Here is a 24893-nt window from a genome sequence, read left to right on the forward strand (position 1 = left end):
CTTTCTGTCTCTGTGAACTTGACTACTCTAGGTACTTCATATAAGTGGAATTATAGAATATATCTTTCTGTGACTGGCTTTAACTTAGCGTAATGTCTTCACGGTTCATCCATTTGTAGCATGTGTCAGAATTCCCTTCCTTTTTAAGGCTGAATATATTCCTTTGTATGGATATACCACATTTTGTTTATCCATTCATACATCCATGGACACTTGGGTTGCTTCCACCTTTTTGACTTTTATGTATAATGCTGCTATGAACATGGGCATGCAAGTCTACATCCACTCTTGCTTCTCTAGTCCTTCTCCACAACGGAGCCCAAGTAATCCCTTTAAACCCACAAGTATGGTAAAATCACCCCTTGCTCTCAGGTAAGACTTTCTCACTACCTTCGTTTCTTGAACACAAAGCCACCAAAGACACCTGCTGTTACTTCTGCCATAATGTCCTTTCCTCCCTGTTTCTTCAACTTTTTCTTTTCCCCACTCCTCTCCCTCTTAGGACCTCAATTCCTGCTCTTTTCCTGAGCGAAGAATTCCCTGATAACCCTCCTTCACTAGGTCAAGGGACACTCTCCCTCCCTTTTCCACTTTCCCCTCCTACCGCTTGTCGCAATTGGCACTGTATCATCAAGCGCATTTATAACAATGATTGTTTCCACCACTAGAGAATAAACGTATGAGGGAGAGGGCATTATCCAGTTCCTACAGCTCCTGCGAGGACCTGGCATCTAGTAAGTGCTCAGTTCTTCAGTAATTAATTTTCATAATAAGTCTGTGAGGACGCAGCTGACCCCTCCCGCCCGGGGGCCAAGTCACAGTGGAGAACCAGGGTGACCCTGCGGGCTCTGGCCGCCGGTCCTCAACCCCCACCCTGGCTGTCCCATTTGGAGGTCCTCCGTCCCTAGGCAAGGGGGTGCAGGGCCGTCCCCGCCCCGCTCGCGCAGGGAATGGTTGGGGTCCGCTCCCAGCCGCTTGGTCTGCAGCCACCCGGCGTCCGCCTGGGGCGGGGGCGGGGCCGGCCCGGAGACGTCACTTCCGGTGTACACAGCCGGTTCGGGCGGTGAGCTGGGGGCCGGGGCGCGTCGCAGGTGAGGAGCGGGCGCGAGCGGGCGCTGCCTGGCGCAGGCGGGCGGGCTCAGGGGGTAGTGGGTGGGTGGTGGGCCGCGGCCGGGGCTGGCGACTGGACGAGCTCGCGGGGCGCCGCTCCGCGTGGGGCCGCAGGGCTCAGGGCCGTCGGCTCCCGCCCCTTGCCCGTCCGCTGTGGAGGACGCCGGGCTCTGGGAGCGCTGGCTGACCGGACGGAAGCCTGGAGGGGCCTCCTGGCTCGTGCCTGAGACCGGGGGCGCGGCGGGGACCCCGCGGACGCGGGGCAGGAAGGGCGAGGGGCGCTCCCTTGGGCCGCCGGAGCCGGGGAGGTCGGGCTGGCGCCGGGACCCGCTCCCGGAAGCCCGCGGAGCAGTCATCGGAGGGACGGCGGCCTGTGGGTCCCGGGGTCCACCGGGACTGTCTAGGGACGCGGCCCTCACGCCGCCCCGCGGCTGCCGGTCGGCTGCGCGCACCTTCCCCGCCGGGCCGGGCCCCGAGGAACACGATTTTCCGGCCCCGCTGAGCCCGCTGGCGCAGTCAGGCCAGGGGAGGTTCCGCGGGGACCGCCGGAGGGCCGGGGCTGAGGATGAAGGACCCACGGCTGAGGGGCGAGCGTAGGGTCAGGGGTGTGTCTTCCTGCTCCGCGCGGTGCGAGGAAAGAAGCATGCCTGGTTGGCATGATAAGAATTTTGTTTATTCTCCTCACAAATTTTGCCAGATAAATACTCAGCTTGGGGGGGAGCGGTTAATTTGAAAATAGCTTGTTTCCGCCTTTCACCCCCATTATAAAAGCAATTCGTTCTCCTTTCTTCACATTCAAGACAGCACAAAAAGTGTTGTGACAATACTTTTTAAAGTGACAGTCATCCACCAGCCTACCGCTCAGTGACAGCCATTGCTGACATTTTGGTGATATCAATAAATACAGATATTATCACTTTTATGGACTTCATAATGTACCATTGTATATCATAAGTTAACCAAGCCAACATATACCAAGTTAACATGTAGATTGTTTCTAATTCGTCACAAGATAGACAATTCTGCCAAAAGGATTTGTCTGATTGTTGTTTTGGGTTAAATTTACAAATGAGGTCATAGGTAACATTCATTTAAAAAATACATAGTATTATTTTTCCTTTGTTGACACTTCAAAAATTATTCTCCATCCCAATATTCATAACATCCATCCATATTTGTTTCTCATGTCATGGTTTTATTTTTACTTTTAGCTGTTTTTAATTTACTTAAAATTTGGTTTTGGTTGAAGATATGAAGTTATTTTCCAAATAGGTTAATTTTCCCAACTTTACTGAATAAACTATAATTGCTGTTTTATCATATTTTAGATCTAAAGTTCTGAGTTTGTGTTTGTAAAGGACTACTTACAGATTTGATATTTAGATTTTGTGTATGCTGTTTCATAATTCCATTCATAGTATCTTTTTTAAAAATCATTTTCCTTTGCAAGTCCAGGATGTATTTCATGTTTGAGGCTTTTTTCTTTTGAAGTAAAAAAAAGTTTAGTTATTGCTGTTTCATTTGCTATCTTGCTGACAAGATAACAAACTCCATATGAAGAGTTCAGGTTTGTTGTGGCAACTTTTCAGTCTGGCATTTGAGATTCTAATCTTCCTCTATTTTTGCACACGAATACGTAGGTTAGCATTGGAGACCAAGATAGAAAAGTTCTCAGATTCCCTTGGCAAGCCTAGATTTTTCAATCTAAAATTATCTCTGGATTTTTGGAAGACAACATGTTTTAAGCATCCTCTTTAAAAATTTTTAAACAAGTTGCACATGATTCTGCTGAAAATTTTACTAAGTGTTTATTCTGTTGAAAACCGGAAGCCTAATACACCAGAAGCTTTTTGTCAAGCGGGTCTAACAAGTCTATAGGAAAATGATTGTTTCTGAGAGCTAGTGGACTGGGGCATCACATGAGTTGAGTGTCCAGTCTCTCCTTTTCCCTCCTGTGACTTTCTGCTTAGTGGAAAATGATGACCTTCCAAGGTGGAGAGAGAATGTTGGTTTGAATAAGGAATTGCTTTTTTGGAGTTACAGAAAAAGCAGGATGCCATTTTCTCTTAGTATAAGTTCACCAAGAGCCTGAATGTTTCAGGGGTTGTGCTTCAAATGTCTTTATCCATAATGAAACTGTCCTCCTGAGGGTCCTCTAATTGATAGATGCAGGGGCTGCTGCTTTCTCATTTCCCTTGACCTAGACCATAAGTATTTGGCACGGTGAGCCACACTTTCTTGCTGTTGTGCATCTCCTCTTGGTTGGCCTTCTTGACTTAAGCTATTGTGATCATTAGCTTAACTTTGTGACTGTGCTTTTTCACTTGTCTTTGTTGCTTCTCTTCTTCCCACATCTGCCTGGAAGCATTTTCTAAGGCCTAGCTTAATATCTCTACCTCTTTCCCCCAGTGCATGCTCCTTCCCACTTGTCCAGCATGTGACTTCTAGGTAGAGACCCATTTCACCCCCTCATCCTGTTTCCAGTCGGTGACCCCAACTCAGACTTTGCTGCAAGTAATTTCTTTCTCTTCCTCTAACTGACCCCTGGACATGTTTCTGAGGCCATACTTTCTCCAGGTGATGAAGCCCTTCATTGCTTCCCAAGGTGGCCTGTCCTTCATGACTCTAAAGTTCTTACCAGCTGACTTACCACAACTCTTCTTCCTTCTTTTTTTTTTTTTGGCTGCGCCATGCGGCATACAGGATCTTAGTTCCCCAACCAGGGATTGAACCCCCGCCCCCTGCAGTGGAAGCAAGGCGTCTTAACCACTGGACCGCCAGGGAATTCCCTCTTCTTCCTTCTTGATTTGGGTTCTATTGCCATTTGCTTTCTATTCCTACAATTTGATTTAAACTTGTACCTTTGCTCTGAGGGACTTCAGACATAATCTGATCCCACCCTGGATTAGAAAAATGAGACCCAATGAATTTAGTCATGAATTTAGTTATCTCACATTTATGGAGTATTTACAGTATAGGCCAGTTACTGTACTGGAGGATTGGAATACAGAGCTGGAAGGCACAGCCTAGGAAAGAAAACCAAATAAGCAGCTGCCATCAAGTATTGTAAGTGCCTAGAAGCAGGAGACAGGTTTTAGAGATCTTGCCTGTCTTGTTCACTGCTGCTATCTCCAGGGCCTAGAACACAGTGTTTGGGGAACAATTAAGTATTTGTTGAATGAATCAATGATCATCTGAGAATGAAATCAGAATAAATGTTAAATCAGCTATCTGTAGAAAAGATACAAGCCAAGAGACATTTTGTAAATGTAGTTTTGAGAATTTCAGGGAAAACTTTTAAGTTCAACCAAAATGACCCAGCTATAACCCTAGGAAGGCATGATTGGAATGTGTTTGTGGCCAGATGCTTAAATTTGATTTTATATCCTCAGAAGAAAGATTTTGATTCTAGAGGGAGAGGGTTGGGATGATGTCTATGGAAATTGGGGTGGTGGGTCCAAGAGAAGAATTGGGTGATGTGTCTGTAGTACCGTCTGGGGACCCGGGCCAGAGGAGCTCTGTGCAGTCCTCCACTGGGCCTTTGCTCTTCCAAACAGATGGGTGCATCTCTGTTGATGCCTCTAGTGGAGAGAATCTTTCCTTTGCTTTGCTTCCATGATCCTAATGCCCTTTGATTAGAACATGGCTTCACATGGAGATTTCCTGTTGAGAGTGGTCTGCATCCAGACTCCTGGGTCAGATCCTGGACTTGGGATGCTGGCTAACCTCTCTGGTTCCCCATCCGAGGAATGGGGAAAATAGTAGCACCTTCCTCTTTGCTGCCTGGCCCCCGGTAAGTGCTCAATAGGTGTTAGCTCTCATCATTATTTATAAACTTTGTGACTGGCCTTCTGGTTAATACATCAGTCACCTTTTGAGCTTAGATAGCCTGAATCAGTCCCCCTGAACCTACTTGCTCCTGGGTGCACTGAGAACCAGAAGGTGGGAAGTCATGACAGATAGGCTCTTCCCAAACTGCTTGTTCAGAGAATCCAGCTGCAGTTGTTAGGGAAGACTGCCAGGTGAAGGCTGTGCTTGAGCTGAGTACTGTGGGAAATAGTGAGTCCAGAACCACAGGAAGGGGAGAGGACTTTTAGGCAGGGCCACGATGGCTGTAAAGGTATAGAGCTGAGCAAGTTTGAGGTATGTGAGTTGCAGGAGATTTAGGGTGAATGGTGGATAGATACGAATAGGGGAGTAGAGGGAAATGAGATTGGAAAGTGGGGCCAGCTTTTGAAGATACAATTAATAACAGTCTCTAACTTATTGGGCATAACAGGGTGTCAGGTGCTATGTTCGTCCCTGAGACTCACTGTGCTAGCCAGGTTTGGTGTGAAGTGCTTTGTGTATAATACCTTGTTTGGTCCTCATAATAACCCTCTGATGTAGGTATTTACTATTATAAGAGAAATGACATGTTGGATGTCCCCTCGATTCAGCCTGCACAATGCTACAGGGCTAACCCTTGATATCTGCTGTATGTTTAAAAGCCTTTTGTGACTTCTGTTTCCTGATGAAGTCCAAGCCCACCAAGATTCTCTGACTTCATGAAATCATCTTTAGTTAAAGTGTGAAAATATGTGTCTTACAATTGAATAAAAGCAGCATAGGTGCAGGTATGCATCAAACTCAGAGAAATATCATTTCAGTGAAAAAGGCAAGATGCAAGACAATGTGTGTATGCACCCATTTGTGTAAAAAAAAAAGAGAGGGGGGATACACATGAAATAGGTTTCTAAGTGCAGAAAAACAATTCTCGAATGATAGAAAAGAAATAGTGATTGCCTTTGGGATGAGTCCCCAGAAATCTAGGCTGTTAGACTGACCTAGGTTTTTCTTGCATACTCTTTTGTACACTATGAATTTTTTCCACTGTGTATGTGTATTTTCTTTTTCTTTTTTTATTTTTTAACATCTTTATTGGAGTATAATTGCTTTACAATGGTGTGTTAGATTCTGCTTTATAACAGAGTGAATCAGTTATACATATACATATGTTCCCATATGTATGTGTATTTTCAATTCAAAAGTAATAGGAATTAAAATCTAAATGTCTGCTATATACATAGCAGTCACTTAGAGAGGGAATGTAGCGTAGAGTTTAAGGGCAAGGACTATATCCAGACTGCTTGGGTTCAAGTCCTGCCTCTACCACTTAACTAGTCACTAACCTCTAAATCATATAGGCTCTCTTTACCTCAATTTACCCTGTCTGAAAATGGGTGAAGTAATAGTACCTACCTCCTGGGGTTATAGTGAGGCTTAAAGGAGTTAATATTTGTGAAGTCCTTAGAACAGTTCCTGACAGGTGTGGGTTTTTGTTGTTGGTGGTAGTGTTATGGCCCTGTGTTTTACACCAAAGTGGATGTGAAGATGTGTCCAGTCTCTCTCTCTGTGTGCTTACAATTCATCTGGAAAGAGAAGACACACAGAACTAATGAGCAATGGCAGTGGAGGCTGCAGGAGCTCAGGAAAGGCTCCATAGGAACAAAAGGGCCTAAGATGGTGTCATCGAAACAGTGGATCTTAAATATGGGTAACTTCTAGAAAAAGTGAAAGGAGAGAAAAGATGCAAAGAGGCTTGTTCCAGGTGTGATGTGTGTCCCAGATGGACTGAGGCAGAGAAATGAGACGGGAAAGAGCCTTGAGGGAGCCTGAAACTGGGATATGTCGTGCCATGGCAGGTCATCGTTAGCTGGCAGAGTTTTTCTTAGCATATATAAAATAATGATGGGATTTATAGCGACAAGAGTTTAGGCTTGATGAAATGTGGTAGCTCTACCTTGAACTTTCAAGTGGTTGTGAGATGTTCCTGTGTAATTTTTTTAATGAACCCCTTCATGCAGGACATGTGGGTTACTTCCAGGTTGGTGCTTATAGTCAGTGCTGCCAGTGGGCATCCTGGATGCAGGCCTCTACATTTACTGAGTCTGTTTCTAGGGTTCATTCCTAGATGGTATTGCTTTTTCTTTTTTTTTAAGCCATTTTGACTCTATTCCTTGTGTCTAGGCCACTGTCAGATACGTGCTTTTCCAAATTGGTAGCTGCAAAGAATCATAATGTGAAAGTTTTTGAGTGTGGAATTAGAGCTAGATATTACCTGAAAAAAAAAAATAGAATTTTCTTATTGAAAATGATTTTGGGATTAGGTGCTAGTGAGATGGTCGTATGACTGGGGAACCTGGGAACACCTGAGTCTTCCCTTACCCCACTCCCAGGTCCCAGAGGGGGATGTATGTGCCTGAGAACAGGTAGAGGAAGGCTGGCTCCCAGACTTGAGTGCCGTAGGCTGGTAACCTAGGCAGGGAGAGGTGAAAGTGGTTCCTCTCACCAGCTCACAAGGACCTATCTTGTCTCTGGGTCTCCAGGTAGGAAAGGATGTACTGTGCCTGTCCTTGTGCTTAAGCCACTTTGTAATGTGCTTTGTAAAGCGAGGTTATTCTTTCCTTAGCACTGTCCGTGTTCTTTTTCTAGTTTGGGGCTGCAAGAGGGAGTGGTAGGCAGGGAAATGGGAGGAGCCATGACCTCCTTCCTGTCTGGAGAACACAGGGCAGCACTCCTTTTAGTTTGTTGCCAGGACTTTGGGAGTTGGGGCCAGAGCTGCAAGAAGGTAAGAAATACTTTTGAAAGTTGTTGTAACTGTGTGGTATTTGGGGTGGGGGTGGGGAGAGGGAGTTTGTATTTTTACTGATAGTAGGCCAGAATGAAGAATTTTAAAAAAAGATAAAATGCCGCCTTCTGACTGGTTCCTGGCCTGTTTCAGAGCAGTAGTTCCATTTATTGAGTGCTGTCCTTTATGGATTTAATCCTCACCGCAGTACTGAAGAAACTGAGGCACAAGAGTTCAGGCAACTTGCCTGAGGTCATAGAGTTAGTAAGTGCCATTCATTCAACTGATGGTTACTGAGAGCAGGATTTCATATCTAGGGTCAATCTGTCTCCCAAACCCATACCCATAACTACTGCATAACCTCTCAACATTGAGAGATTTCATCTTACCCACAAGGTAGGAACATGAGCCACTGCAGGCCTGCTCTCTAGGTCTGTCTTCCCTGCCTCAGGAAGCGGTGGGGGTGGGGGTGAGGGTGAAATGGGCAGGAGGCTCCTTGAATATCCTCATTGCTAAATATTTGACCTGCTGACATGTTTATGGAGAAGAATGAGCTCCCTAGCTGTAACTCTGATTTGCTGTTCTTTTTGAGAGATGGAAAGGCTTGCTGGGTGTGCAAAATTGGAGTCAGTGTTCCCAGCCTGGAGGAGGGAGCGTCTATAATATCCATTGATGAAATTTTTCATGGGTACATTAAATTTTCAGAAATGGTCCTGAATCTGAAGTGTATTTGTCTAAAGTTTATATAGTTCCTCTCTGTAGTAAGAGAAATAACTTCCATATTACGGTTTGATTTACCTGTTTGTATATAAGCTTCTTGATAAATACTTGTTTTTCCCCATTTGAGGTTTGTTTTGGATAGGTTCCACAGTGCAAGTTGTTAAGAATGAGTAACACTATACAACTTTGGGTTCTTAAATACCTTTCTAATGGATACATTAGTTTTAACTAGTTCAACATGCTTTTTTTTTTTTTTTTTTACCAGTTTGGAAACTTTTTGGATAACTGAGCTAAAACCAGACTTTAACAGAGCTGAGTAGATCAAGGCCTTTTCATGCTGTAACACACTGGAACAAAAATAAACTGCACGTTTTTAATAGGTGTAGATTAAAAAAAATTTTTTTTAAACAAATTGGATTTGAAAAATTAATCAATGTTTTGTGATTTTTACTTTAAAGTAATGATTTACTTTAAAGTAAGTTATTCTCACTCCTTGATTTATACTCGAATTTCCTTCAGCAGCACAGTTTGTTGTCACAAACGTTTTCATAGTGCTTGGGTGCATTTTGATATGCAAATTTTTTTATTATCATTATTTTTTTTTGGCTGCGCCACTCGTATGTGGGGTCTTAGTTCCCTGATCAGAAATCCAACCCATGTCCCCTGCATTGGAAGCACGGAGTCTTAACCCTTGGACCGCCAGGGAAGGCGCCGATGTGCAAATTTTTATTGGTCCGAGACCATTTCAATTTACAGATGAAAACTTTGTTTCACCTGAGTAAACTTTTTCAGATGTTTAGGAGCCAACTTTGTTCACCTTTTGGTGGTGTATGGTAGTTGCTTGTAGATAAACCTTTTCTTGGCAAGGCTCTGACCACCACCCTCCCCCCCTTTTTCCTTTTCTTTTGAAGATTTCTGTTTAACAAAGATTTTTTTGGCTTAGAGTGTTTCTCAAATAAAATTAAGAAGTTCTAATTTTTAATTTGTTGTTGTTTTTTGTTTTGTTTTTGTTCTTTTTTTTTTTTTTGGCCACACTGCTCAGCTTGCAGGATCTTAGTTCCCTGACCAGGAATCGAACCTGCACCCTTGGCAGTGAAAGCGCAGAGTCCTAACCACTGGACTGCCAGGGAATTCCCTGGCCTATTTTGTTTTTAACCTGTGTTATTTTGAAACTAAATTTCAACTCTGTTGACTTTGTGGTTAGCATATTTATTTCTTCAGCTTAACTGAAATTATCAGTTATTTGTAGATTACCAAATATAAAAGCTCTTCAAATCTGCTGATGACAACTTGCTTTGTTTTTATAGAGGAGTGTCATATTTTGTGATGATAAATTGTTTTAGAGCAAGTGTCAGTACAAGGGGCAGTCAGGTGTCACCACGTGGAAGCAGTTGGTTCCTCCATTAGACCAGAAGCTCCTTGACATCAGCACTGTTAACCTCTACATCCTGGGTGCCTGGAGCATTCAGGCACGACTTACAGGGTTGAGCCATGCTTGTGGGCACAGGTGTAGAAGCATCTTTATTTTAACTATGATAGATTCTAGCTATGATTAGAATTTTTTAGAATTTTATGAATAGAATTTTTATTTAGTAGGGTTTTTTCTATCTACTTGAGTTTTCATACCTCAGTATAGGAAAGCATGGGCTTCAGATTTTGTCAACCAGTCAGTTATTTAGTAATTTTCCTTTTGTTTTGTTTTATTTGGAGTTTTAGCAGCCACTTCTTGACTAGGAAAAATGTAGTTTAATCTTGACTTCCTTAAAACTTTTTCATTGACATTTTTTTACTCGGATAGAACTTTAATGTTTCAGGAATTGTGCATGATTCTTTAAATTAAAATGCGTTAGTGTTCCTTGAAAACCTTCTATATAAACTAGTGTCCAGTTTTGCACATAGTTTTCTTTGGGAGCAGTCTCCTGGGCACAGAAGTAGTCTGGGCTTGGTGGACCCAGAAGCGTCACTTCCTTTCCTCTGGCCTTGGCTCTCCATGCCTCCCTTCCGTTTTGATGTTTTAATGATACCCTCCCTGCTCAGTGATTTGTGTTCAGGAAGCTGGGCAGTGATTACTTTTGTTTCTGCTTTGTGAATTTCTTCCCCCACTTCCTATTTTTACTGAGCAACTAGGGGAAGTGAGGCGGCTCCTGGCTGGCTGCTGCTAAGCTCTGGTTTTAGGTGGCAGAGGACAAGGCCTTAGGGCCGAAGCCATTCAAAGCATTTTACACCTTTGTCTTTGCACTGCCTCCTTCTTCGGGAATCATAGGAACATGCTCTTATGGTTGGGTGATTGGGTTGAGATGACGACATGTCCTTGTCAGCCTGGGGTTGGGGGGAATTGGGTGCCTCTCAGCTGGAGGGCAGAGCTTTTGTGAAGTAGGTGAGAGGTTGTTCCAGCAGTAACAATAGAACATAGTGGCGCTGTGGAGAAGTAGCTGTTGTGGGTGGACAGTGTGGCAGGAACGAAAGGTGGGTTGAAGGGACCTGTTGCAAGTAAGGCTGGAGAGGTGATTCTGGATTTGGGCGGGCCTTGACTTGTCAGGCTTGGCGTGTGAAGTGAGCAGCCCATCTGCTCTCTGAGATCTTTGACAAGGACTCAGCCCCTATGGTGCTCTCCTTCCTCCCAACTCACGGCATTTGTTTTCTCAACCAGGTATTTAGCATTTACCTGCCTCTTTTCCAGTGATACCTCAAATGGACCTGTTGTAGCTTAACTTATGGGGAAAGTTTGTATCATCTTCCCAGAAAGAAGTAACTTTTTTACGTATTAAGTACTTGAATATAGAAGGAACTTGTTTAGCAGAGTTGCTCAATAGCGCTACTATCGACCTTTTGGGTGGATAATTCTTTGTCTTTAGGTGGACAGGGGGGTTGTCCTGTGCATTGCAGGATATTTAGCAACATTCCTGGCCTTACCCACTAGCACTCTCCCAGTTGTGACAACCAAAAAATGTTTCCAGACATTGCTAAATGTCCCCTGGGCAGATGTCTGTGTGTGTGTCTGTGTGTCTGTGTGTCTGTGTGTGTGTGTTTGTGTGGCATCATCTTCACTTGTTGAGAGCCACTGTGTTAAAAGATTGAATGCTGACTTACTAATTTTGTGAAATGGAATAAAATAGAATGGTTCCTTGGGATTGGAGCTATTTATTAGTTTCTATTCCAGTATCTGACATTCTCATACATTTTTACCGTGCTACTTAGATTTTGCTATTGTCTATCTATTATGCTTTCATTGAAAGATCTGGTACCTGAGCATCTGGAAGCTTGGCTTTTGGTCCTCATAGAAGATATTCTCTCTTGGACTTACATGCTTGCTCCTGAAGGCTAGTTCTTTGGAAGCTGAACAGTGCTGGCATAAAGGAGAGAGCGAGAGGCATTTAGGATGTAACAGTAACAATAGCCAACATATATGCAGCAGTTGCGATAGACCAGGTGAGACTAGGTGAACAGGATTGAACCATGAACTGTGGTGAACAGGATTGGCAGGACTGAATGTAAGGGATTGTAAGGAAAGGGAACAAGATAGGGACCATCTGGGATAATACCTTACGTTTAGGTGCAGGGTTGGTAGTGCCTTTAACCAAAGCAGTAAATGCAGGAGGAAGACCGGGGAATGGAAGGAGGACTAACATTTGAAGTCCCAGGAGAGAGGGGTCTTGACTGGATAGGTGAATTTGGGTCATTAGCAATGCATATGGCTATGATCTCCTAAAGAGAGACCACTTTCCTTTCTTTTCATTGCTTCAGCTCAACTTCCTGCCAATTCCTGCCAAGAATCCTACAGCTTGAAACCATCTCCTAAGGGTAATAAACAGAATGTCCTGGTCTAGATCATTGACAGAGGTGGAATAATGCAGTGATGGAGACCTCTGCTGCTAGTGGCAGACTCCCAGGCCCCAAACCCAGCTCTGTTGGGGACTACTACCTTACCCATGTGGCAGGAACTTGAAGAACTCACTCAAGCTCTTTAACTGCCTCACAGGGTCCTTGTGAGCATTAAATTAGGTAACAAATGTAAGGTGCATAGCACAGTGCCTGGCACTCAGTACCCATTCAGTTAATGTCAGTTGTTTTTATTTTACAGTTCTAGTGAGCATTAAATGAGATTATGTATCCAAAGCTCCAGGTATAATGCTTGACACATTGTAGTCACTTAATGAATGGTAGTTTTGTTGAGGAGTACTTGCGTGAACATGGCATGTCATCAGCTTTTTTTTTTTTTTTTCAAAGCAGAACCTTTTATCTGGCACTTAGCTACTGCCTCTGTGGATAGCAAGGCTGACCGTGTGAATGCTGTATAGAAATAACCATTAAATAAATACTGAGGATGAACTAATCATTCAGCAGACATCTGTGCTTGGCACTCTGTAATATCTTGAATGAGCTCAGTGATCTTGGTGGTTGGAGGTGGCAGAGAAACACAGGGGAAACTGGCAGTTGTGATGCAGTACGTTACAATACAGCAAAGACAGTGCTAAGACAGGGCTAAAGACAGGCTGTTATGGTTGCACACAGAGGAGCTTCTACCTCAGTCTTTGTCAAGGTGGCTTCCCAGAGGAGGTGACATCTCAGTTAGACACCCAGGAGGAGTGAGAGTAAGCCGGGAGAGCTTTCCACGCAGAGGGAGCTGAATGTGTAGATGGTGAGAGGAAAGATGGCACAAGCAAGAACTAGGCAGAAATGGGGTGAGGGAGGTGAGGGGAAGTTGGGAGAAAGTTGGGAAGGTAATGGAGAGCCATAATTGATTTTAAGCAGGAGAGTGGCGTGATGAATCACACAGCAACCAGAGAGGAGCAGTCCAGGCATTTAGAAGATCACTCAGGAGGCTCCTCTGTAATTCAGGCAGGAGGTAAAGAAGGTTTCAACTTTGGATTGGCAGTGAAAATAGAAGGAAAAAGACTTGCAAGATGTTAAGGAGGCAGAAAGGATATGACTAAATGATTAATTGGATATAAAGGAGAGTAAGGAGTAGAGGATAACTCCAGGTTTCTGGCTTGTTCAAGTAGGTTAATGGTGATGCCATTCACCAAGACAGGGAAGGAATATGGAAAGACTGGGGAGAGTTGGTTTTGGACATTTGACTTGGGGGCCTGTCCATTAGGCAGTTGAATATTTGGGATCTGGAGTACAAGAGAAAGATCTGGGCTAGAGAAATGGATTCGGGGATCATCCCAGTGAGAATATGTCGATCTTAGAAACAAGGCACAACGTAGAGCTCTGAGGGGCCACAGCACTTCAGGACTGTCCGATGGGGAGTGGCTCAAAGAGACAACTAAGAATGGCCAGAGGGACAGGAGGAAAGGAAGGAGAACTAGCATCTTTTCACGTCACTCTTTTTAATGTGGTAACACAAGGGGAGCCAAAAAAGTAGCGCCCTAACGAGAGAGAGAACTAAGAACTGAATCTTACAGGCATTTTCTCTTGTCTGGATAGATACTTTAAATTCGTGAATGTTGAGAATAAAAATCTTCAAAGCATTTTTTTGGAGTGCATTTCTAAATATGGCTGTGTCATTCTGAACTGACCGAAAAAACACCATGGAAGTGGTTGGGCTTTGAACTTCATGGGCAATAACTTCCCTAACCTCCCTAATTTCCTGTAGTGTCCCCAGATTATAAAGGGTGGATATGTAGATTTACATTGTTGTTGTCTAGAGAGGACAGAGAATTTTCTGTATTTTTTTCCTCTGAAGAAGGAGTTGTTTATGGAGTGGTTCACCTTTTTTTTTTAAATAACAGCTTTATTAAAATGTAAGCCACACACCATACAGTTCACCCATTTAAAGTGTATAATTCAATGGTTTTTAATGTATTCGTAGAGTTATGTAACTACCACCAGAATTTCAGAACGTTTTCATCACTCCGAAAAGAAACCCTGTACCCATTAGCAGTCATTCCTCATTCTTCCCATTTGCCCCAGCCATAGGCAACCATTAATCTTTCTGTTTCAGTGGATTTGCCTATTCTGGACATTGCATGTTAATGGGATCATACAATATGTGAACTTTGTGTCTGGCTTCTTTCACTTGGCATAATGTTTTCAAGGCTCATCCATGTTGTTGTGCGTATCTGTACTTCATCCGTTGTTTTGGCCCTGCAGCATGGCTTGCAGGATCTCAGTTACACAACCAGGTATTGAATCCAGGCCCTGGCAGTGAAAGTGCCGAGTTCTAACCACTGGACCGCCAGGGTATTCCTGTACTTCATTCCTTTTATGATTGAAGAATATTATTCCATTGTATGGCTATACCACTAAGTTGTTAGACATTTGGGTTGTTTCCACTTTTTTACTATTATGAATAGTATTGCTCTGGACTTTCATATACAGGTTTTTGTGTAGACATGTCTTTTATTTTTCTTGGATATATACATAGTTGTGGAATTGTTTGGTCATATGGTAATTCTACTTTTAACCTTTTGAGGTACTGCCAGACTGTTTTCCAAAGTATTTGCACCCTTTTACATTCCCACAGATTCTAATTTCTCCACATTCTTGCCAACACTTGTTATTGTTTGTCTTTTTATTATAGTCATCCTAGTAGTTGTGAAGTGGTATCTCATGGCTTTGGTTTGCATTTCCTTGATAGCTAATGATGTTGAGCATCTTTTCATGTGCTTATTGGTCATTTGTGTATCTTCTTCAAAGGGTTCAACTATATTTGATCATCAGTTTGGGCAAGGTAGATTAACTTGTAAAACCTGACACTGTAAAAGAACAGATGAACATATTTGACTAGAGAAATGAGGGAAAAGTGTGTGTGTGTGTGTGTGTGTGTGTGTGTATGTGTGTTGAAAGATGCTGTAAACAGATGGTAAAAGATAAAGGACAGGCTCCCCAGAAAAATAACCAGCACTCTTCACCCATATCAGGCCTCAGCTTGAAAAACAGGGTGCTTGATGATCCTGTTATTCAGCTGTGACTTTGGAAGTAGAGACCATGGTCTCCACCTTCTTCCCTACAGCACCTGTCTTAAGGCTACAGATATTGCAGCCACTGCCAGGTTTCTGCAGATCTATGGCCTGACAAGTAGAGAGGTCACTTGCCACATGGATAAACATAGTTTCATCTATATTGAAGCATATATCAGAATTTCCGTCCTTTTAAGGCTGGATAATACTCCATTATATGGTTATACTACATTTTGTTTATGCATTCATCCGTTGATGGATATTTGGCTTGTTTCGGCCTTCTTGGTATTATGAATAATGCTGCTATGAACATAGGTGTGCAAATATCTGTTTGAGTCCCTGCTTTCAGTTCTTTTGTGTGTATGCCCAGGAGTGGAATTGCTGGATCATATGGTAATGAACTACATGTTTAATTTTTTGAGGAACTGCCATGCTGTTTTCCATAGTGACCCAACCATTTTACATTTCCACCAGCAATGAGCAGGGTTTCAATTTCTCCACATCCTTGCCAACATGTTGTTTTCTGTGTGTTGTTTTTTTCTTTTTATAATAGTCATATATGCATATGAAGTGGTATCTCATTGTGGTTTTGCTTTGCATTTCCCTAATGATGGGTGATGTTGAGCATTCTTTCATGTGTCTTTTGGCCATTTGTCTATTTCTTAGGACAAATGTCTATTCAAATCCTTTGCCCATTTGATAATTGGATTGTTTGGTTATATGTTTTTGAGTTATATGAGTTCTTTATATATTCTGGATATTAATTCCTTTTCAGATATATGGCTTACAGATATTTACTTCCATTCTTTGGGTTGTCTTTTCACTCTATCGGTTGTGTCCTTTGATGTACAGAAGTTTTAATTTTGATGAAGTAAAATTTGTCTGTTTTTTCTTTTGTTGCCTTTGCTTTTGGTATCATATGCAAGAAATCATTGCCAAGTCCAAACTCATTAATTTTTATATACTTAATGAATTTTGCTCCAGAAGAGTTATTCTTTTGATTCTGAAATTCTACCATTATTGGCCATTAATATAAGAGCTTATTCTTCAGGTTGACTCTGGGCCCTATGACATGGGCTGGGTAGTATTAGATGGGTTCCCTGATTTCCGGCCTGATAAGAATTCCTGGGCTTATCTTTTTGTTTCTGACCCCAGATCTAGAATCAGCCATTTCTATAAGGAATTCTCATCCTATTTGGTGGGAGGAAGTAGTATTAAGGGCATTAATTGCAACTGGGATGTGAATTTAGATCTTTTCAGTAAAGTAAATGTGTACTTTTTAGAAAGAAAAAGATAACTCATGGTTCAAATTCAATAGAAGGATTACAGGATTTTTATTTCTTTGATTTTATATTTGTGTCTCTTCTCCTTTATTGACAATAACACCAGAGAGGTACAGTCAAGACACTGTTTTAACTTGAAAAATCCTTCTCTTTATGGTTATGCCACCAATTTGATAAATAGTTTAGGTTCACTTGTCTGTTTTTTATTTTTAGGGATTGTTTTATTTTTTATTTACTTTTGTTTTATAATTATATAATATATTTACATGGTTCTAAAGATAAAACTATATAAAGCAAGGTAGACTGAGAGAAGTATGGCTTCCTTCCTTGCCTTTGTTCTTCTCTATACCTCATAGGTAAACATTTTTATTGGTTTATTCTTCCATTGCTTATTTTAAAAAATATAAGCAAGTGTGGGGTGTGTGTGTGTTGTGTGTGTGTGTGTGTGTATCCCCTACATGTTATTCCACTCCTATTTTATTTATTCCCTTGTTTTTCATCTTGGCAATCATATTTCTTATTTCTAAGAGTTCTTCCTTGATTTCTGCTTCATTTATGATTTGCTTGTTTTTGTTCTAAGGATGCATTATCTTATATCTCTCTGAGGATACCAGTTAGAATTTCTTTCCAGGTGTTTTTCTGGGACCTAAAATACATGTTTCTTCTGGAGTCTGATCTGCTTTTCATCTTAGTTTTCCTTTATGTCCTCTTGGTTTTCTTTCACTATCTGGTGATGCTTATCAATGAAGAACCAGGTTGATTATATAGGTTATTGACAAGATGTTCCTGTTTTTCCAACAGTCCTCTTGCCTTAGTAGGAGTTGGCTGATTCAGTGACCAGGAGTGAGAAGTATGGAGGAGATCAGGTAGATGAACCTATTTCCCACTCCTGACTGTACCTGCTGACTCAAAGCTGGGCATTTATCCAGCTCCTCCAGGAAAAGGGCTCTGCTTCTCTGCCCGCCTTTGGCTTTACATGTTCTGAGAAGTGTCTAGCTCTGCTCTGGTCTATCTTGTCATACAGTTTCCTCCACTTCCTTTCTGTCTTCTAGAAAGTGGCCAGTATTCAAATAGACTATATCCCTCGGCAGTTTTAATTACTGTTATGTTGTGATTCCCTTGTGAATATCTTTATGTTATGTCTTTGGGATTTGAGGAAGGTGGGGAGGTAAGTATATGTGCCTGTTTATTTAGCCTGTCGTCTTGAAATGAAGCTACTTTGTGCCATACCACTTCTGACAACAGGACTGCTTTTCACTCCTTTTTCTCTATTGGCTTAATGACTGAAATGGATTTAAAATTGTTCTCTGTGTTCACAAGTAATAACTATCACATCACTGAAACATGTGATGCCACCCACCCTAGAATACATAGATTTCTACTCAGTTTAGGGATTGGGTGACTTTACAAGACGTTTCTTGTTTGTCAGTAACTTTTTTCCAGACAAGCAAGATAATAAGGCCTGGTTACTTCACTTACTGGAATGATAATAAGATCATCAAACAATCAGTGCTTAATATGTGCCAGACATTATTCTACATGCCTTGTATGTATAAACTCATTTAACTCAATAACAGTAGTTACTGTTATTATCCCTATTTTACAGACGATGAAACTGAGGCACACAGAGGTTAAAGAACTTGCCCAAGTCACATAGCTGGTAAGTGGCAGAGCCAGGATCTCACCCAGTTAGCCAGCCACCAGGGCCACTCTCTTTTCCACTGCATCTCTAAAGGGAAGCTCTTCAAATTTTCTCAGGATGACCACTTTTTAAAACTTTTATCTGTTATGGGTATAAGAAAACCCTTTTATGCTTAACTTTTGTCTAGTTTCAAGCATGTTCTTTGTTACCGTTTGAAATACAAATTCCTGTTGACTTTGATGCAGAAAGGAATGCTTTAAATGATGTAATCAGGTCTGAGTTCAATTTTAATCTATTGAGAATTTTTGCAAATTATTGTAGTGTTGAAAAGATGTGATATCTACTAAAATGTCCTTTTCTGCCATGTGTTTGAGAATGTTAGGCAGGATTAAAACTTATGAATACCGTACTTAAATCTTACAAGTCTTGGCTACAACTAACTTCTGAGATCTTTCACAATGCATATTTATTTCCATGTAGCATGAATAGTGGATTCATAAATGGTGAATATTTTCCCAGTGAAAATTCTTTTTAAGAAAATACACAGCAGAAATGTCCTTAAATGGATTGAACATATTTTAGCCCTTCAGGGAGATAAATATGGGGGAAAAGCTTTCAAAAAACAATAAGACAAGTATTGAGAATAATTTTATTAAAAAAAATTGGGACTTCCCTGGTGGTCCAGTGGTTAGGCAGCCGTCTTGCAACGCAGGGGACGCCAGTTTGATCCCTGGTCAGGGAACTGAGATCCCACATGCCGCGGGGCAACTGAGCCCACACTGCACAACTAGAGAGAAGCCCACGCACCGCAGCTAAGACATGATGCAGCCACTGAATAAAAATAAATAAATAAATAAATAAATAAAAATAAATAAAAGGGATATATCCAGGTGCTTATATACTTGTTTGTGTGCATTTTAAACTTTTCATTACAGAACTGTTTGATCATATACAACAGTAGAGCAGATAATATGATGAATCTCATGTGTACCCATCACCGAGCTTCCATCAGTATTTTGTTAGGGGATATTATGATCACTGCCATGAAGCTGACTCCTTAGATGGATGTCACCACCTTCTTTGCATATTGTTTCTTGGCAAAATCCTATTTGAAAATGATAGAACTTGAATGGTATTTCAATTCCATGATATTTCCTTGAATTCAACACTATCTAGTTTTGATTACAGCAAAGGTCAGCACAGGAACACCAGATCTGTTAAGAATAAGTAAAAACCAATTTTTGTTTTCTTCAGGGGCTTGTTTGTTCTTTCTGCCTGGAGAAGAACCTCAGGCTTGACTGTTGGACCTGAGTGGTCTTGTTAGAAGCAATTATGATACAAACAGAAGTTTTCATTGAATTTTCCAACCAGCCCCTTGGTTCTAAGAAATAGAGTCATTTATCACATGGAGGTGGAAGTCCCTTTCTGGATTCTTGATAAATAGGAATATTGGTGAAATACCTGAGTTGCCTTAAATGGTGTTTATATAGTCAGCAACTTCAGATGTCCATGCTCAGGTGTCCTCATCCTTGTAGCTTTTAGCAGGTTTTTAGCTGACCAGTTTGATTCTCGAATTATAGCATGCATCTAGAATCACCTGAGGATCTTGTAAAAAATGCATATTGGGCTTCCCTGGTGGCGCAGTGGTTGAGAGTCTGCCTGCTAATGCAGGGGACACGGGTTCGAGCCCTGGTCTGGGAGGATCCCACATGCCGCGGAGCGGCTGGGCCCGTGAGCCACAATTGCTGAGCCTGCGCGTCTGGAGCCTGTGCCCCGCAACGGGAGGGGCCGCGATGGAGAAAGGCCCGCGCACCGCGATGAAGAGCGGTCCCCGCACCGCGATGAGGAGTGGCCCCCGCTTGCCGCAACTGGAGAAAGCCCTCGCACGAACCGAAGACCCAATACAGACAAAAATAAATAAATTAAAAAAAAAATGCATATTCTCTGCTCCTACCTCCAAAGATTGATTCGTTAGATTTGGATTGTATTCCAGGAATCAGCATTTTAATAGTCATTCCATTAAAAGGGATGTTCTGATTCTAATGTCAGGAAAGGAAGTCCTTAAGCTTTGGTTGGCTTCTTTCTTTTCATCCTAGTCTTAACAAAGTTAATGTTAATATGACATCTCATAAAAAATTGCTTAAAAATTTTCCATTCTTAATAACATGTTCAGTGGGCATTATAACCACACCCTGTACACTGATATGGCCTATAGACAGACATCCTAATACAGGTGCACCTTTGGTGTTTAGCAATTCAATTCTGATGCTCACGGCCAGAGGACCACACCTCGAGGATACAGGTGCACAGGTAATAAGTGATATGGATACAAAGGGTTCAGTGTGGGAATTCCCTGGGAGTCCAGTGGTTAGGACTGTGTGCTTCCACTTCAGGGGGCATGGGTTCGATCCCTGGTCGGGGAACTAAGATCCCACAAGTAACGTGGTGCAGCCAAAAAACAAACAAACAAAACACAAATAAACAAAAAATTAAGCTAAAAAATAAAGCAAAAAAGCAAAAAAACCCCACAGAGGGTCCAATATATATTTCTCTTTGGTGCCCCCTGACTGCGTTAGCTTGAGCCTTTGGCCTCCCCTATTTGGTTATTGCTGGACCAACACTAAGTGCAGGAAGAGAGGCTCAGTTTTGTGTTTTGTGTCAGCAGTCACCTGCTGCCTCCAGCTCTTGTGTAGCGTTCCTCTGTAGGGAAGGGAAGCACGGGGAGTGTGGACGGCAGGTGGTTCTTCACCTGGGGCTCTAAATCCAAAACTGAATGAAAACTTTGGTGTTTTGGATATGTGTTAAGACTATGGAGTATTTTGTCAACAGTTTCTCAAAGGAATCTGTGACCTTTCCCTCCCTACCTCCTTCCACTCCCCCACCCTGCATACATACACACAGCAAAGAACCATGTCCTGGAGCAGCCTATGTAAGCATCACCTGGCCTCTGGAGAGCAACTGTAGGGACTCCACATTGCAAAACAGCCTCTCCTGTGTGGAATCAGAATTGCTTTCACCATCTTGTAAAAACTGTGCAACCCACAGCTGGGCTGGATGGGCAGCTGTGACCGACTGTATTGCTTACCCAATATTCCATGTGTCCCCCTACATTTCCCAGTTTATCTTGTGGTTACATTAGCACATGTGACTAATTCTGGCAAAGGGCTGTGATGGGAAGTGATGTGTGTCACTTACAGTGGGAAGCAGTAAAGAGTCGATATGAGTTTCTTTTCTTGTGCTAAGGTGACTGTGGAAAACACAAGTTCCAATGATGTCCCTACAAGTTGAAGGGCTGCCTTGAACTTTATGTGAGCAAAAAATAAATCTTAGGTTAGGCCACTCCTTTCAGGATTTATTCCTGTAGCGTAGCTTAATGTGTCAGTCTGGATAGTGCTGAACAGAATATTTATGTATACATTTAGAGTTCTGAGAGTCAAGATACGGGCGCTATGCGGTCTAGTGCAAGACATTTAGTATCCTGAGATTTTTCTTCCCTCATCTGTAAATTGAAGGGCTTAAATTAGATGATCTTTAAGGGCCTTTTCAGTACTCACATTCCCAGATTTGGGATAGCAGCATTTAAATCCAGATTTCTAATTGAAGTGTGAAAAGGAAACTAAGTCTGGCATTAAAGGTATCTCTGGAAAACTAATTATTTTTAAATTAATTATTTTATTTATTTATTTATTTTTGGCTGCGTTGGGTCTTCATTGCTGCGCACGGGCTTTCTCTAGTTGCGGCGAGTGGGGGCTACTCTTTGTTGCTATGAGCGGGCTTCTCCTTGCGGTGGCTTCTCTTGTTGCGGAGCATGGGCTCCAGGCGCACGGGCTTCAGTAGTTGTGGCTCGCGGGCTCTAGAGTGCAGGCTCAGTAGTTGTGGCACACGGACTTAGTTGCTCCACAGCATGTGGGATCTTCCCAGACCAGAGCTCAAACCCGTGTCCCCTGCATTGGCGGGCGGATTCTTAACCACTGCACCACCAGGGAAGTCTCGAAAACTTATTTTTTATTAGGTACCTTTTGGTGTTAAATGAGAAGTTACATAAGGAAAATGGCAATGAAGTTACATAGGGAAAATAACAGCTTTATTGAGATATAATTCACATACCGTATGTGTTTTAGTATATTTAGAGTTGTGCAACAGTCACCATTATCTAACTTCAGAACCTTGTCATTACCGCAAAAAGAAACCCTGTACCCATTAGCAGTGATTCTCCATTCCACAAATCTACTTTCTTTTTTTATGAATCTGCCTATTCTGGGTATTACATATCAGTGGGAGCATATAATATGTGGCTTCTTGTGTCTGGCTTCTTTCACACTTAGCACAATGTTTTCAAAGTTCATCCATGTTTTAGCATGTATCAGTACTTCATTCCTTTATATGTACATAATATATATATTTAATGTTCCATTGTATAGCAATACCACATTTTGTTTATTCATTCATCAGTTGATAGACATTTGGGTTGTTTCTATTTTTTGACTATTTTGAATAATGCTGCTGTGAATGTTGATGTATAGAGTTTTGTGTGGATTTATATTTTTCATTTCTCTTGAATATATACATTGGAGTGGAATTGCTGGGTCATGTGCTAACACTATACTTATTTTAAGGAGCTGCCAAACTGTTTTCCAAGGTGCTGTACTATTTTACAATCCTACTAGCAATGTATGAGGGTTCCAATTCTTCCACATTCTCACCAACACTTGTTATTGTTTGTCTTTTCGATTGAAGGAATCATCTTTGATGAAGCAGCTATATGCAAGCTAGTCAGTGAAGAGATATTAATATATATTTTACCTTGTTAAGTTGTTCTTTAAGCATTTGTAATATCCATTGGCATTTTTATAAAAAAATTTCACCATGAGCTTAGCACTAAAATAAAAAGTTTAATGAATAATAACTCCTCAACTTGTTTAGCTTTTACAAATGTTATTTTTTATTTTTAAAATAATGCGTTCTAGAAGGGGAAAAAAAGGAGTGAATGTGATTCACCAAATGTAATTGTTCTCTTAAAGCATAAATTTGTCTTTATAAATTATATACTTCTAAATTGGCACATAGAGTGTACCTTAAGTATATAGGCTTGAGCCTTTAAAAATCACAATGAAATCCTGAAAGGTTGTACATTATGGAATTGCTGAATTGTTTCATTAAATATACCATGGGTTCAGTACTTAAAGGAACCTCTGTATCTTGTAAGATGGTCAGTAACCCTCTGATTATTTGTTTCATAGATTGATTTTTTTATATTATATTTTTAAAAGGAGGAGTATCCCATTATGTTGGGAACACAAGTGTTTCAAGTAGTGTTATATATAGTTGATCCTCACGATTCTCAGATCCTGTATTTGCAGGTTAGCTTACTGGCTAAAATTTATTTGCAACACAAAATCAATACTTGTAGAGCTCTTGTGGTCAGTTGTAGACCTGTGCAGAGTGGCAAAAAATTTGAATTGCACAACGTGCACACCCCCAGCTGGGGATGAACAGGGTGACGCTCTGCCTTCTCATTTCAGCTCTCAGACTATAAACAAGTATTCTTTTCATAGTCTATTTAGTGCCACATTTTTTGCATTTTTATACTTTTTGTTGGCAGTTTCACTGTTTAAAATGGCCCCTAAGTGTATTGCTGAAGTGCTCTCTAGTGTTCCTAAGCCCAAGAAGGCCGTGAGGTACCTAACAGAAAAGACGTGTTAGATGAGTGTCATTCAGGCATGAGTTATAGTGCCATTACCTGTGAGTTCACTGTTAATGAATCAACAGTAAATATTAACTAAGGTGTCTTTAAACAGAAACACACATAAAACAAGGTTATATATTGATTGGTGAAAATGTTTTGACTAGAGGCTCACAGGATCTAGGAGTACTGATTCAGTATTTGCTAATTCAGTGTACGTGGCAACTTTTTATAACTGCCTGTAAGTAATGAGAATCAACTATACATGATGAATTGCTTTTCTCTTGTTGCTTTCAAGATTCTTGCTTTGGCTTTAGGCAATTTGATTATAATATGCCTAGGTTGATTTTTTTGCGTTTATCCTACTTGGAGTTTGTTGAGCTTCATAGATGTGTAGATTCAGGTGCTTTTTATCAAATTTGAGAAATTTGGGGCCTTTATTTCTTCAAATATTTTTTTTCTGTGCCTTTCTCCCTCTCCTCTTCTGAGAATCCCATTATATGATGCTGGTATGCTTGATGGTGCCCCACGGGTCTCTGAGACTCTTTTCTTTTTTCTTCCTGTTCCCCAGACTGGATAATCTCAATTGGTTAATCTTCAGTGTCACTGATTCCTGTTCAAATCTGCTGTTGAGCCTTTAGTTAATTTTTTTATGTTAGCTGTATTTTTCAACTCCAGAATTTCTATTTGGTTCTGTTTTAAAAATATTTCTCTCTTTTACTAGTGTTCTGGATTTGCTGAGACATCATTCTCATATGTTTCTTTAGTTCTTTTTTTTTTTCTTTTTAATGATTTTACTTTTTAAAAAAAATAGAAGTATAGTTGACTTCCTTTAGTTCTTTAGATATGGTTTCCTTTAGTTCTTTGAACATATTGAAAATAGCTGATTTTAGTCTCTGTCTAGTAAGTCCAACATCTGGGCTTCCTCATCAGTTGTTTC

At 41.4% G+C, this 24893-nt stretch overlaps 2 protein-coding genes across 6 annotated transcripts in view; one reads left to right on the plus strand and one right to left on the minus strand.

Annotated features, from left to right (window-relative positions):
• Positions 1-815: 815 nt before the first annotated feature.
• Positions 816-4852, minus strand: LOC130705682 (basic proline-rich protein-like). Its single transcript, XM_057533707.1, has 2 exons — positions 4837-4852; positions 816-1669 (listed from the first exon to the last, which is right to left on the minus strand). The coding sequence occupies exons 1-2, from the start codon at positions 4850-4852 to the stop codon at positions 816-818; spliced, it is 870 nt and encodes a 289-aa protein (XP_057389690.1).
• The window catches only part of GARRE1 (granule associated Rac and RHOG effector 1), an 83026-nt gene continuing 59157 nt past the window's right edge, over positions 1025-24893 (plus strand). Inside the window, exons 1-2 of one of the 5 annotated variants that reach the window (XM_007165081.2) lie at positions 1050-1091; positions 18235-18288. The gene's annotated coding sequence lies outside the window, so the exon portion shown is untranslated. Of the gene's footprint in view, positions 1092-7686; positions 7721-18234; positions 18289-24893 lie in introns of those variants that run through there. The other 4 variants (XM_007165080.2, XM_007165082.2, XM_057533961.1 and 1 more) reach the window with 4 other exon arrangements.

This window comes from Balaenoptera acutorostrata, chromosome 19, assembly GCF_949987535.1.
Source record: "Balaenoptera acutorostrata chromosome 19, mBalAcu1.1, whole genome shotgun sequence".
NCBI lineage: Eukaryota > Metazoa > Chordata > Mammalia > Artiodactyla > Balaenopteridae > Balaenoptera > Balaenoptera acutorostrata.